General features: G+C 58.0%; 1 protein-coding gene across 4 annotated transcripts; it reads right to left on the bottom strand.

The window, feature by feature from the left end:
• Positions 1 to 505: 505 nt before the first annotated feature.
• Positions 506 to 13,002, bottom strand: CACNB3 (calcium voltage-gated channel auxiliary subunit beta 3). Of its 4 annotated transcripts, none has more exons than XM_029204467.1 (13): positions 12,853 to 13,002; positions 5,689 to 5,811; positions 5,344 to 5,466; positions 4,763 to 4,878; positions 4,423 to 4,487; positions 4,202 to 4,221; positions 3,923 to 4,003; positions 3,653 to 3,711; positions 3,375 to 3,484; positions 2,920 to 3,071; positions 2,611 to 2,706; positions 2,347 to 2,496; positions 506 to 1,868 (listed from the first exon to the last, which is right to left on the bottom strand). In XM_029204467.1, the coding sequence occupies exons 1-13, from the start codon at positions 12,892 to 12,894 to the stop codon at positions 1,554 to 1,556; spliced, it is 1,452 nt and encodes a 483-aa protein (XP_029060300.1). In that variant the 5' UTR covers positions 12,895 to 13,002; the 3' UTR covers positions 506 to 1,553. The 4 variants fall into 4 exon arrangements, with proteins under 4 accessions (XP_029060300.1, XP_029060299.1, XP_029060298.1 ...); XM_029204466.1 differs by lacking the exon at positions 12,853 to 13,002 and adding an exon at positions 9,454 to 10,064; XM_029204465.1 differs by lacking the exon at positions 12,853 to 13,002 and adding an exon at positions 8,202 to 9,401.
• Between the last annotated feature and the right edge of the window lie 641 nt (positions 13,003 to 13,643).

Raw genomic sequence — 13,643 nt, 5'->3', positions numbered from 1 at the left:
TCCCTAACTGCTGAGCCCGCTGCTCACGGGAGGTTGTGGAGACAGGCACCAGAGGCGTCACGGAAAGGTGAGCTGGGCTCAGCTGAGCGTAGGTTGTGGGGAGAGGGCTAGAGGGCTGCACGGCCTGGGTCCTCCCCCAATACTCTTATCACATGCTCTTCCTTACCCATCAAAGAGCTGGGCAAGTACCTGGAGTTCAAGTTGCAACTACTTCAGGGCCTTTTTGGCCTGAGGTAGGGACCGTGTAAAGCGACTAAGCCTCTTCTCCACCTCCCCAAACAAGTCCCTGCTGTGCCGCTGCAAGTTTCCCTCCAGGCCCTGGGCACGAAGGGGTACCTGGGAATATAGTGCCTCCCCCAGCTCTGTCCTTTTCCCTTCCCAGTTAATGGGTTATTTGTGAGAGAGAGGAGGCCAGGATACTTCTTTACCTCCTCCAGACTTGGGCCATGCAGTGAGGAACTTGGCTACTTGAGCCAGCAGACATACACCAGGAGCCCGAGGGATGGTGCATGGTGTTTATTAGTGATGACGGTGAGGTGGGGCAGGGTCCTGTGGAGCATGCTCTGCAGGTCACACACTAGAGCCTTAAGGTGGGTACACAGGGCCTCCGGGGGCTGTCCACTGGGTCCTGTCTCTCCCCCTCTAACCCTAACTTAACAAGCAGCTGCTATGAATCAGGGAATAGAGTCTGAGGCCCACATCCCCCAGGAGGCATGAAGGCCAAGAACAGAGATGACAGGATGCAAGAGCAAAAGAATGAGTGGGGCAAGGAGGCCCCTGAAGCTGTCCATACGTTCTCCGCTACACACGCCCTCCCTTCCCAAAGCCCCAATCCAGGTTGGCTCCCGTCTGCCATTTGGCCTGACCATGTTCCTGGTCCTTCAGATGTTAGGAAGCTTCCTGGCAGGTGAGGAGAGCCCTTCCCTTCAAGGGCTTCAACTGTGAGGCCTTTGGCCCTGGCCCAGCCTGCCTGTGCTCCAGCCTCGTGTGTGGATGCCCCCCCCAGCTGATGGATCGGAGTGCCACCCTGTTGGGCTTTGATTGTCTCATTTCTAATGTGTGGCAGTGAGGCGAGTGGAGGCTCTCAGACCCCAAAGCACAACCCCTGAGTCCCTTGGGTTAGGATAGTAGCTGCTCAGGGACCTTGTTTCTTCCTCATGTCATGCTGCCCACACCCCACCTTCTTGTCACTTTGAGGGGGCATCCCTTCCCTGAGTCTGGTGGGAAGGCCCCTGCTAAGGGGATCCTGGCCTGAGGGCACTGCCCAGTGGGGCAGCTTCTTGTGCAGGAGGAGAGGAAGGTGCCAGGGGTGCAGCACACACAGCTAGTACCTGGAATGGAGCCTAGGGGGGTCACTGTGCCCAGGAGGTGAGGGGGCCCCGCGCTTCTCCCAGAACCTTGGGACTGCAGGCAGCCCTGGAGCTGGGGCTGGGCAGGGGGTTTTGGGGGCTGAGCCTAGTGCCAGCCTAATGCCAGTCTAACTCCAACCTGCCTGGAGCGGGTGCCCCAGATAGCTGTGCCTGTGCATGCCAGGGTCGGGCAGCAGGAGGCTGTCAGTAGCTATCCTTGGGCCAGGGCCGGTTGCGCTGCCAGTTCCGGTCATTGTGGTTGTGCTCCGAGTCCTGCGCCAGGAGCCGGTCTTGGGGGTCGTGCCCGTTAGCACTAGGCAGCCCCGAGGTGTGTTGGCGGTGAGGCTGGTACAGGTCCTGATAGGCATCTGCATAGTCCTCCTCCAGGTGGCGGGAGCTGCGCTGCGAAGATCCTGTCCAGGCTTGGCGGGAGCTCTCGCTGGCCTCATCGGAGGGCATCAAGCTGTCCCGCTCGAGGGGTGAGTGCTCCTCGCCACGCTCCCCTAGCAGCTGCTGGTTCTGGGGACAAGACAGAAGCTCTAAGTGAGGCCATGCGGACCTCGCCTTGGCCTCCTGCCACCTCTAGCAGGGTGGGGATTTCTTCCCCCTCAACTCTCAGTCCCTGGGTACACGAAATAGTGCAAGGAAGGAGAAGCATATTGGAGCATTCTCCCACTTCAGACACGGAAAACTGGAGCTTTTGACTCCCACAAAATTCAAGCTCTGCCTTCAAGACAGACTAAGGAGAAGGGTTTGGAAAGTGTGTTTCTTTGGAGTCCTAAAAAAATAGCCTTTGGAAAAAAAAAAAAATAGCCTTTGGTCACGCATCTCATTGCTTTATTCCCTCTCATCAGGAAGTGCCTTCGCCCATATGCCCTAGCTCTGCTCTCTGACCCTTTGGCCTTCAAACTGGAGGCCAAGGGTGATCCTCCGGGCAGGGAGGGGGCATTGTTTTGGCTGGCTTAGCCTGAGCATCTGTGCCCTTGGAAATGGCTACCTGAAGTCCAGGTATGGTACTGGGAGGGCCGAGAAGTCCAGGGCCGGGGGCTGGGTGGTGGGTGGCCCTCCAGTAAACCTCCAGGTACTCAGCCAGGTGCTCACAGGCATCCTCCAGCTGGTTCTCATCCAGAATCACATCAAATGACTCCTGGAGGGAAGGAAAAGGGGGAATATTGGCTTCTTCTCAGCAGGAGCCCTCCACCCATCTCCATCACTCCCCCAGCCCTGGAAAAGCAAGAGCGGGCACAGGAGTAGCACTCACTGGTGGGCACTGAACCAGCTTATCATATGCCATCATCTGTACAGTCAGGTGCTTCATCTGTGACTTCCCCCGGGAGCGGATGAGACGCTGGAGTACCTGAGGGAGAAGGGCAGAGCTGGGCCTACAAAGAACTGGGCATGTCCCCGACCTGCGATACTGCATGAGGAGCAGGCGAGGATGACTTAGAATTGTGTTAAGGGGCAGCAGGAAAAGGGGATTCAGGAGCCCTTGGGCAGGGACCAAGCAGAGTTGTACCACATTCTAGGAGGGCGGCCCTGTGGGCCTTCTCCATCACCACCACTGACTTACCTTCGGTGAGGATACTTTGACAAAGACGATGATGGGGGCCAGTGAGGTCTTGGCCAGCTGTGCTGGGTGGTTGATGGTGTCAGCATCCAACACTACTAGCTGCAGGGACTTGGCCAGCTCGAATATGCGCTCGATCTCACTCTGCACTTCAGCTATGGAGGGAGGGAGGGAGGGAGCGAGCCGCAATGCTCACCAGTGGCTCCACCCCATCTGACTCCAACAGGGCTCTGGGGGCTCCCAAATGGTGGATGGGAAGGGACTGGAGGGAGAGCGGGTTCATCAAAGCCTGGGCAGGCAGAGGAACAGAGAATTGAGACTGGGTTCGGTTCCTGCCAATCCTGGGGCAGGTGGAGAAGAGGTTGGGCAGGAATGCAGTTGTCGGGGAAGAGAAAGGTAGGAGAAAGGTTCTCACTAACGCTTGAGTGGGCAGAGAAGCAGGAATGGGGACTTCTCACCAATGCTGGAGCGGGCAGAGGAACGCTCAATGATGGTCCTTTTGCCGGGATTGTTGAGCACAGATCGCTTTGCCAGTGAGAGGTCCGCTGTGACTCGGGTGATGGAGATCCTGGGGTGGGCATGGAGAAGCACAACCCACCTTTAAATTTCAAGCCTAGGCCCCTCCCTACCCAGGTCCTACCAATTTTCACTTTAGAGAAGCCCTTGCTACAGGCATCTGGAAAGAGACAATGATTTCTCCCTGGTTCTCATGCCTCCGCAGGCCAGGGCAGCTTACCTGCCATCAAACCTATGTTTGAGGAAGTCGAAGAGAGCCTTCTGCATCATGTCTGTGACCTGGGTGGGAGGGGTGAGGGGAAAGGCATGCAACTGACTGGGGGCCGTCTTGGAGGGGGGCAGCATCCCCAGGTGTGGCCATGGAGCCCAGCCCCTCCACACCCAGACCTTGGGGGATGGGGAGGGGGGAAACATCCCCTCCCACTGTCCCTGGGCCCTTCCTGTGGCAGGTTTGGTAGAGGCAACTCTGGGGTCAGGGACCTCTTCTCACCTCATAACCTTTCAGAGAGGGTCCCACCAGCACCACAGGCCGCATGGAGGGCACCACATCATAGGGGGGAATATGTTCTGCCTGCAGAATTGACCTGAGTTCAGGCAAACTCATGGCTGTGTGGCCTGCCCTTCACCTGACTGGGGTGGGGCAGATTCAGAAGTTCTGGGCCCCCTCCCCTCTGTGTTTTCTTGCCCCTCCAACAATGATTGCCCAGAAACCTGTCCCCACAGCCAGAAGCCATGAGCCCCCCAAGCCCCAGTCCCTTCCTTGACTCACCTGCTTTTGCTTCTGCTTGGCTTTTTGGAAAAGGAAATAAAAGATTAAAGTTGGTGAAGCGGGGGAAAGGCCCTGGGGGCACGGTATTCCCATCCCCAGGGGAGACCCTGGGCTTCTCCCAGCTCCAACCCCTTCCCACACTGTTCACCTGGGAGACTCTCCCTTCCCCCTGTGTCTGAGTTACCCACCTACCCAAGACAGGTGGGTTGAGGGGAGGCTACCTAGAGATGGAGGAGGGGAGCGTCGGTTGCCAATGTCACTCAGGCTGGATGGGTTCCCAGATCTCCTAAGAGCAGAAAGGGAGGTCAATAAGCGTCTTTGTGTGTCTGTTCTAGACAGTATTTAATAGTTGTATACGTCTCCTCACATTTTAGCTAGTGAGGGAAGTGCATGGGACGGGAGCGTTTGTGTGTGTGAGCTTTGATGTGTGTGCATTTCTGAATGCATACGCTAGGTGTGAGTGTGCATATTTTTGGGGGGGGATGTGTGTGCCTGTGTGGACTGTGGGTAAAGTGCACACGTCTGGGGTGTATGTTTATTGAGTCACAGCCCTGCTCTCACCTGGCCTTCTGCTCCTGCTTGAGCCGGATGCTCTCGAGGCGCTGGGGGCTGGGGATGAAGGCGATGTCCCCACCCTCTTTCACTAGCCGCCCGATCCACCAGTCATTGCTGTACTTCTGGGGGTGGGGTGGAGCGGAAGGGGCGGTGAGAGGAGGTGACCCAGGCCTCAGTCCTGGCACTTACTTCAACGTGAAGGAGCCAGGGAGGCATTGGGACAGCGGGTCTGAGGAAGGCAGCGCGAGGGGAGGGGGGCAGGAGAAGGTACCAGGGGGAAGGGCAGCCAGGTTTGAGACCCCCAAGACTTCAGCGTGAGGCATCACAGCTGTCACAGGGAACCTAAGATGCAACTAATCTAATGGCTTACTTTTACAGATATGGAGACTGAGGCCCAAGCCAGGCCTTAGGAGGATGGAGACCCTGAAGATTAGGTTTTGGATATGAGGGTTTTACGGGGGTGTGTTAAGCATAAGAGTTGAGGAGCTTGGGGAACTTGTTTATAAATGAGGACCGAAGCAAGAGGAATGGGAACTGGGGCAAAAGCAGAGAGATTAAGTGGCTTCTATTTGGAGGGGGGTGGTCACCTCTTTAATGTGCAGGAAATCTTTGGCCTCAAAGTTGACTCCAGAGCCCTGGACTGGGCATTCCTCATCCAGCACACCACAGTAGCTGACATTGGTCCTCACAGCAAACGCCACGGGTTTGTGCTGGAGAATTTGACCATTGGTGCAAATGAGGGGAGCCTCAGAGCACCCCTTCCAGTTTCAGTGCCCCATCAGCAGAGGGCGGAGGCCCCATCAGTCTGCCCATCCACACGCACACCCTTTCACACTCACACACATCCTGCCCATTGACCCCTCGAGACTTAGGACCTAGCACAAGTTTCCACCCAGTCTGGCCTGTCCTGCCCTCAGCCAGCAAGATGATACCTTGGCCCTTTCAAGCTGCTGCTGAGCCTGGCTCTCCACTTCACGCCGGGCACTCTCCCGGTCCTCCTCCAGGGATACGTCTGAGTCCAGAGATGGGCGGCTGGTATAGGAGCCAGCTGAACCCTGGCATGGGGGAGAGGCTGTGACCCGTGGGCTCAGGTGTGAAGGGCACTAGAGAGGCACCTCCGAACCCTACAGTGGTGCCTCTGCTAACCTCAGCCTCTCCAGCTCCACGGGGGTGGCTGGGCCCGCCAGTCCCTCCTGTCTCCCCAAGAAGGGCCCCAGTGGCTCTGGGGCTGCAGAAAAGCCGGCCCAACCCATATGTGCTATGATCTGGGCCCCTCCCCCCAAGCCTATTAATACTGCAGCCTCCAATAGAGCTTTCCCTTCCCTCCTTCCTCCCTTTTCTCCCCTTGACCATGTCCTGTTAGGCAGAGGGAAGTGAGATGTACTGAAGATGATATATTGGAGATGATTTGGAATCTTCGGAATCCAAAGACCCAGCCCTCTTGTTCACATCAGCCTGCAAAGCAGCTTGGAAATTATTTCCTTAAAATGCCTGGGAGGAGTACAGCCAGCCAGGAACAGTCAGGAGACACTGGTTGGCAAGGCACTGGTCCTGAGTGTCAGGATATAGCTGCCCACCCCCTTAGATCCCATCTCCTCCAGTCCCTACTCTTCCAGGGTGAAGAGGAGGCCACAGGGCTCCCAACTCCGGAAAGTTACTCCCTCTCTACTCTCCCCACCCCCACTTTCTTTCCTCTCACACCCGCTAGGACAACTGGCCAGGTGTGGGCAGCAAACAAAACAGACTGACCAAGTGACACAAAGCTATCTCCCTAAGCCTGGGTGAGGCGGGGCCACACCTACCACCTGGCCTACATCTCCCCACCCCTTGCCCAAGGGGATATCAGCCCTGGAGGAAGGCTGAGGTGGTGCCAGGCAACCCAGCCAGGAGCAACCCTGGGGATGCAGGGAAAGGGTCTTTGGTAACCTGAGCCAGGAGAGTGTCAGAGTCCTGCCCATTGGAAGGGCCTTTGGGCAATGAAGGTGCATTTGGAGGGTTGCCGAGCTCACCTTCAAGGCCCTGAGGGAGATGCATAACTGAACAAAGGAAGCTGGACCTTAGGGCAGGAGGACAGAAGTCAGGCTGGCTGGGTTTCCCCCTCAGTCTAGGGAAATGGGAGCCTTTTGTTTCCTGCTTCAGTTTCCCCTCTTTATGGGCAGAAGTCTGAAAGTGACACTTCCATCAATTCTGAGGGGCAGGTGGCAGAGATAAGGCAGAAGCCTAAAGGGTCCGTGTGGGAATGTGTATGTGTATGTGTGTTTAGTAGAATGTTCTCAGGCTGAGGAACATTCCTTCAAGCCTACTGTGCATAAAGGCAGCGGAGGCCAGATTCTTGGTGGGGAAGACAAACTCACACACCTGCCCCAGCCCCGCCATGGGCAAGAGGACTGGTCAGACTGATGTCAGCGCAGGTCCTAGAGCGTAAGCGAAAGACAATGTCTGTGGTAGACCCAAGGCATGAAGATAGCACAAGGAGGGAAAGTCCTGCATATTACAGACAATGTTCCCCATCTCTCTTGAGAACCAAATAAGGCTGGCTTGGCAGCAGGATAAAGAGCAGCTGAGCCCCAGGAAGAACCTTTGCACTGTCAGTCGAGTGGGGGTCCTCCTTCCAGGGGCCTGGGGCACAGGAGACACCTCTGTGGGAAATGGCTATCTGAAGTAAATAGGGGCCAACAGGCTAGGAGGCAGGAGGCAAGGCAGGATGACCACTCGCTTTGATAAGTGTACATCAGATGCCTCCTAGTTGCCCAGACCTGTGCTGGGAGAGAAGTCTGATCTTTACCCTCTGTTCTCCAGGATCTCAGCCTAATTTAGTCATCTTTGTGTCCCTGCCTGGGGCACCTGGGTTACCTGGCCTCTCACCCTAAGACGGGAATGACAGGATCTCTCCCTAAATGTTTAGTGAGTCATGCTCAGACTGAAATCCCCTCTCCGTTATTCCCAAGTCCTCAGAGCTCACCCATCACTCCGGGAACAGGGCTGCCCTGCCAAGCATACTCTGGGGTCTTGCCTCCCCCAGCCCTGTTATGCCCAAACAGCCAGAGCCTCAGTACTTGGGAGCTGCCAGGAGTTGGCACAGTGCCCTGGTGGTGCCCCCCTTGCCTGGTGAGTGTGTGGGCAGGCTGCAGCTCCACTCTTGCCTGGCACGGGGGAAGGAGAGGAGGGAGATGAGCCGTTGGATTTATTTAGAGCCTGATTTCCCTCCTACTGCTTCAGAGGGGGCCCTGGGGAGAGCAAGGAGCCAGGCAAGAGAAAGGGAAGTGGGGGAGGGTAATCCAGGAACCAGAGAAGGGTGGGGAGCGAGCGATGGGTTAGCAGGCTGCCCCCAACACCATCCACACGTCAGGCTTCACCTTGCAACAGTCCTAGCCTTCTCAACCAGGGACAGGAAGAACCTTCTACGGCCCTCCAGCCCCACAGAGAGGTTCATTCTCAAGCTCACCTTGGCACCCTGGGCCGTGCCAGCTGTCCCTTCAACTGTCAGAAAGAGGTGTTCACCACAGCCTTGAAGATCATCTGCTCTAGCCGCAATGTAATTAGCCCCAGAGGCCCAATCAATGGGGAACTGGGCCCCAGCAGGAGCCCAGTCCCAGGAAAGGACTGACAGCTGCCTGTTCTGAGCCCTAGGACTCATCTATCTTGGACTTCGCAGCAAGAGATGGGAGAAGACTCCAACACTCCCCTTTCGACTCTGGAGTGCTCTACCCTCCATACCTATCAGGGACTCCTTCTAAGCCATCTAGTTGCTCTCATAAGGAGGTCTTCTTGTAGGATATTTGAGAGAAGGGACTGAGCTGCTGCTGCCCATCCTTGCCCCCATCTTTCCAGGCACTCTCCCTGTGCTCTGAGCTCCGGGAATCACTGCCTAATGAGCTGATTTGTCTCAGTGGGTCAGGAGATAAAAGCAAAGAGGAGAATTAAATATTTATCAGCTGCCTGGTTCTCTGAGCGAAGAGCTTCCTCTCCATCCCCAGGCCCTCCATGCTGAGCAGGAGCTCAGGATGCCCGCTGCTCTGAGGATGCCTCAGCAGGAGGAGTGGAATGGATGGGGCTCCGTCAGCTGGCTCATCCATGTGCTGGGTGCCCAGTTTTCAGCCTGGGAGAGAAGCTGGGCTGGAGGCAGGGTGAGGAGATAAGGCAATGCTCAGGGATGGACAGCAGAAGGGGATAATGGAGGTCCTCAAGTTTTATGATCCGTCTGTCTGAAGAGGCTGGTATCGGATTCTCTGCTGTTCTCCAGGCTCCCAAATTTGTCCTTTACTTGAGGCACAGGAGGTCTGGATTGTCCCCCTCTGCAACGGCCCCGGCTTCTCCTGTAGCTGTTGTGTTCAGACCCCATAAATCCTCCTTTGGGAACTCCAGACGTTGCATGAGGCCTCTCTAAAGCCTCTGTGCCCTCAGCCTCCAGCCCCTCCTCCCTCCACCCTTCTGTCCTGGGCTGTGGAGCCACCTGCTTTGAGCCTTTCCCCCACGCTGGCCCCTCTTGGCACACACCCGATGCCCCTTGCTCTAGGACGGGGGCACTGGGGAGCCTCTGGCATGAAAACCCATCTCCCCACTTTCCTGGAGCGCCCTCCTACACGCCCTGCCCCGCCGCAGAGGCGTTTTTCAAAGTCCTGAACTGGGGAAAGGGTCCAAGGGAGATGAGGTGTCACCCCAACTTCCCCACCCCCACCCTCCCCGTGGGCACTCACCGCCTCCGAGTCCTCAAACCCGGGCACGTAGGAGTCGTCATACATGGGGGAGTCCGGGTGGGGGGAAGCGAGCGGCGCCAGGGGCGGGGGCGGCCCGGAGGCAGGGGCGAGGACAGCGGGCCGCGCCCGGGAGATGCCACCGAGCCCCGCAGCCCTGCGGGCGGCGGCGGAGAGCGAGAGCGCGAAGGAGGGAGCGAGTCGCGAAGACCAGCTGCTCCGAGCTCAAATCACCGCTCCCCCCACCTTACCCCCCCCCCAACCCTGCCGGTCCCACCCCGAGCGCGGCTGAGGAATCTGGCGCCGGCTCCGACAACAATAGTGCCCGCCCACCTGCCCCCCCTCCCCGGGGGCGGGCGCGGGGGGCGGCGGGGGGCGCCGGCCACCCGCGGAGCCCGAGACCCGGCCGGGAGAGGTGGCCGACGGGAGCCGGGTAGAAGGTGGGTCCCCAAGCACCTATGGGGCAGAGGGGCGGCGGAGAGGAAGGGGAGGAGAGACTGCGGGCGGGGCGGATCCTGGCTTGGAGGAGGCGGGGCGAGGAGAGATGCGGAGACAGAGACATACGGCAACCCAGGAAATACTCCGCCGGGAAACAAAGGGCTGGAGCGGGGGGAGGGGACGCGGAGACTGCTTGGGAGACGAGACCCCACCGAGAAAGGAGAGGGCGCAGGTTAAGGAGAGACAGGAGAGAGAGAGAGAGAGAGAGAAAGGAGGTACAGAGGCAGAGGGAGGAAGAGGGGAGGCAGGAAAGTGGGAGACTGGGGGAGACAGAAGAGGCGGGGCGGGGGCGGGGGGGCAGACGGGGGAGGGGCGGCAGGTGAGAGGGCGGGGTGTCTGCGCCCTGGCGGCACGCGAGACTCCAAACGCAAACCCCGCAATGGTACTGGGGAGGAATGGATTTAGCGACCCCAGGCCAATGCCGAGAAAGTAGCCCCTGCCCTCCCTCCGTCCCCCGCCCCCAGGCGCTTGGTCCCCTCAGTGCTGGGACTCTTGCAGCAAGGGACCTTGTTGCGCAACCCGTGCGAAGGGGGAGGATTGGGGCCCGGCCACCCTACACCTGTTGCGCGGGCAGATTTCATCCTAGTCTGGGCAGGATGGGGGTTCCCTTCCTCACTTCCTTGCCAAGGACTGTGCCAGGCATTGCCAAGGCATCGTGGGAACTGGCGTAGGGAGGGCTGTTTTAGGCGAGCCTAAAGGGAAGAGGAAAGAAACCAGAGAGCCGAGGTCGGGGGATGGTCGTGGCTTGGACAGAAGGTGAGAGAGCCTGGCCACGCGGGGGTTGGGAGGGGGAAGGGCAAGTGTCCCCAGAGTCACTAGTGTAAGGCCAGATCCTCTCCTTAGCAAAAGGATGAGGCTGGGCTGGGGTGCCTAGTATCTGGGTTGGAGACACGTGTACTGCTCTACCAGTCAGTCTCCTTCAAAAGGGGCACCCAGATTTGACGTTGGAGACTGAACAGCAGCCCTTATCTTGAGGAAACTTCCTCAAAGATCCACCCATTTGAGCTCCAGAGCAAAATTATTCCTTTGAATTTTGATGGCCTACCTACCCCTTCATCCCCTCCCTCCGCGTCCCCTGGGGGTGGGGGTGGATGTGAGGTAGACAGAGGGTTACACTTGGAGAGCTTCACAGCTCAGTCCTTCTCCACTCCCAGTGTCTCACACCCACGAGGATGAATCCGCAATTTGCTCATCCCTTTTCTTCCTGGGCTACAGGGGAATTAGTAAACCAAAACTCTGACAGGGTTGGGTGAGATCTACAGTAGGAAGCACTGTACGTGGGAGAGAGAGGAAGACCACCCGAACCAATTGGCTTCCCACTTATGTCACTGGTTCATGTTCCCTTAGCAAGAAAAAGAGAAGGGGCCTCATCTTAAGACTATCTTTAGTCTGCCTTTAGTCTGTCACCATCCTGTGAGTGGTGCATTCCAGCCCTGCCCAGCATCTTCCTCCTGCTGAATTTGGTGAACAACTTTGTTGGAGCCCCTATGGCTCACTATTGGGGGAAGCAGTCTGCTTTCACGGTTCCCTCTCCTGAGGCCAGCACCATTTGGGGTTTGGTTATATGTTGGATTCTTCTGTATTGGAAGTTCCCAGACACTGTCTTCTCACTTTGTGCCCTCTCCCAGTTCCTCAGTATTCCTTATATCCTCTTTTATTCTCTGTCTCTTCAATTCCTTCTGTCCTTCCAGAGGGGCAGAAAGGAGGCATGAAATGTGAAACTCTCTCCTGGGAGATGATTCTAATGAAGAATACAGCTACTGGGGCTTCTGATTCTCCCCATCCCTGTATTTACTCTCCTGGCCTCTCCTTTAGGGACTCTCCCCACCACCAGGGTGTCCATGGGATTGTAGGTAACAGTGGATCTGCCATCAACCTCACTCCTTCCTTACACACCTTGTTGTCTTCATCCCCATCTGGGACAGTGGTGTCTAAGTCTGCTCACAAAGCATGAATTACCATGCTAACCACCCCCACCCCCGGAGATGTGTTCAGGTTCCTCATACCTGGCCCATCCCCTGGGTCCTGCAGGAGCTTCGGAGCCTCTCCCTGGTTCCCTTCTCTCTGAGCTGCTACTCACTGCCGCCTTCCATTTCTCACCTTACCCACACCTGCCTGCTCTAGTTCTCATGTAGCAAGACATGTGCCTGTCAGTATCCATGTGGTCCCTAACCCCTTTTCTTTTCCCTGGCTGAGCATAAGAAGAGAAAGCTGAGGGGCGGGGAGGGGAGAAAGGATTCAAGGAGAGGATTCCTCCTGCCTTCCTCTTTCTTAGGAGAGAGTCATTAGAGTGGTAGCTGGCAGGTACTCAAGGCAGTACTCAAGGCATGCAAGCAGGACGTGGGGGTCTTGGTGGTGGTGGGGAGCCTGAATAACCAGGTTTGGGAGTTGGAATTCTTGGGAGCCTCCAGAATGCATTCTGGCTTCTCCTGTAAGTGCACCAGGAAGCGGGACTGATCCCAATCCCTGAGTGTTGAATGGGGAAGCTGAGGCAGGAGCTAGGACCTCTAGGAAGTCCTTCTCCCCAGCAGTATTTAAGATCTGGACAAAGCCAAAGCCCCTAGCATTTAGCTGCTGGGCTGCCCCCAGGGAACCCAGGGAGGGCGCGCGCGCGCGGGGGGGGGGGGTGCTTGGCAGAGTCCTCCTCAGTCCTCACATCTAGCCCCTTTCCCGGCTCCCCAGACAGTCCTCCCTCCCCCCGCCCCCACCCCATCCCAGTCCCAGTGCTTAGAAGCTGCCAGCACTGGCCGCTCCCTCCTTTTCTACCTGCCACCTCTACCCTTAGCCTCACCTACTCGGCCTCCCTCCCTCCCCATCGCTGCAGTGTCCCCCAAATGCGGGCCCTCTTCCTAGCCCGCAGTGGGGCTCTCCTCCCACCCACTGGGGAGGGACCCTCGCGTTTACCTCATTCAGCAGGAAGGTTGCACTGGAGTCAGAAAAAGACATAGACCGGGCTGGCGGCCTCTCCCCCTCCCCCGGGCCAGGGGCTCCGAGGCAGGAGCAGGACCGGGCCGCTGCTCTGCACACTGGCTCCCGCCTGCACGCCTGGCCTCGCCCCACGACCGCCAGGCTCCGACGGCTGCTCCCTTCCCTCTCTCCGGGTTCCCTCCCCCTTTCCTCCTCCCTCCTTCCCTCCCTCCCTTCTCTCTTCCTTTCTCTCCGCCTCTGTCACTCTCTCCCTCCCCTGTCGCCTTTCAGTCCTGCTCTCTCCATTTCCGTCTCTTCCTCCTCTCTACGGTTTATGTTCTCTTCATCTGGGTGCCTGCTACTGTCCTTCCATCCCTATATCTCGCCTCCCTTCTCCGACCCCCCCTCCCCCATCTTCTTCCTCAAACCCCTCCCTAGAAAAGATAGGGACTCCGGAGCTCCCACCGCCACAGGCAGAAGGGCGGCAGTAGCTGGGGGGCTGCCTGGACTCCGGGGCTTTAGGCCCCTGCTCTGTGCGCCCGGCGCCCATCCTCCAGCGCCCGAGGAAGAAAGGCGCCGCGGTCCCAGCGACGGCTTCGACCTGTCCTCAGCAGAGGAAAGGATCGAAATCGCTAGCTCCAGCGTCAAGCGCCCCCTCTGGGTTCCGGGGAAGCTGTCCTGTCACTGCTCTCTCCCGGGCTCCGGGGCCGCGGGACTCAGCCCGCAAAGGCGAAGAGCGAGGCGAAGCGGCTCCTCTCCGACCGGCTGCAGCGCCCCCTGGGCTCATT

This window comes from Monodon monoceros, unplaced genomic scaffold (genome assembly GCF_005190385.1).
Source record: "Monodon monoceros isolate NGI ecotype Baffin Bay Population unplaced genomic scaffold, NGI_Narwhal_1 Super_Scaffold_6, whole genome shotgun sequence".
Lineage (NCBI taxonomy): Eukaryota > Metazoa > Chordata > Mammalia > Artiodactyla > Monodontidae > Monodon > Monodon monoceros.
Note: the sequence above shows the minus strand (reverse complement) of the source record. Positions and strands in the feature narration are given on the sequence as shown.

Excerpts from the sequence above, each read along its gene's own strand:
- CACNB3 (XM_029204465.1), bottom strand. The coding sequence starts at position 8,393 with ATGAGTCCTAGGGCTCAGAACAGGCAGCTGTCAGTCCTTTCCTGGGAC. Across the intron at positions 4,879-5,343 it reads ATTTCCTGCACATTAAAGAG|AAGTACAGCAATGACTGGTG; the intron begins GTGACCACCCCC and ends CCCCACCCCCAG. Across the intron at positions 2,707-2,919 it reads TCAAAGTATCCTCACCGAAG|GTACTCCAGCGTCTCATCCG; the intron begins GTAAGTCAGTGG and ends CTTCTCCCTCAG.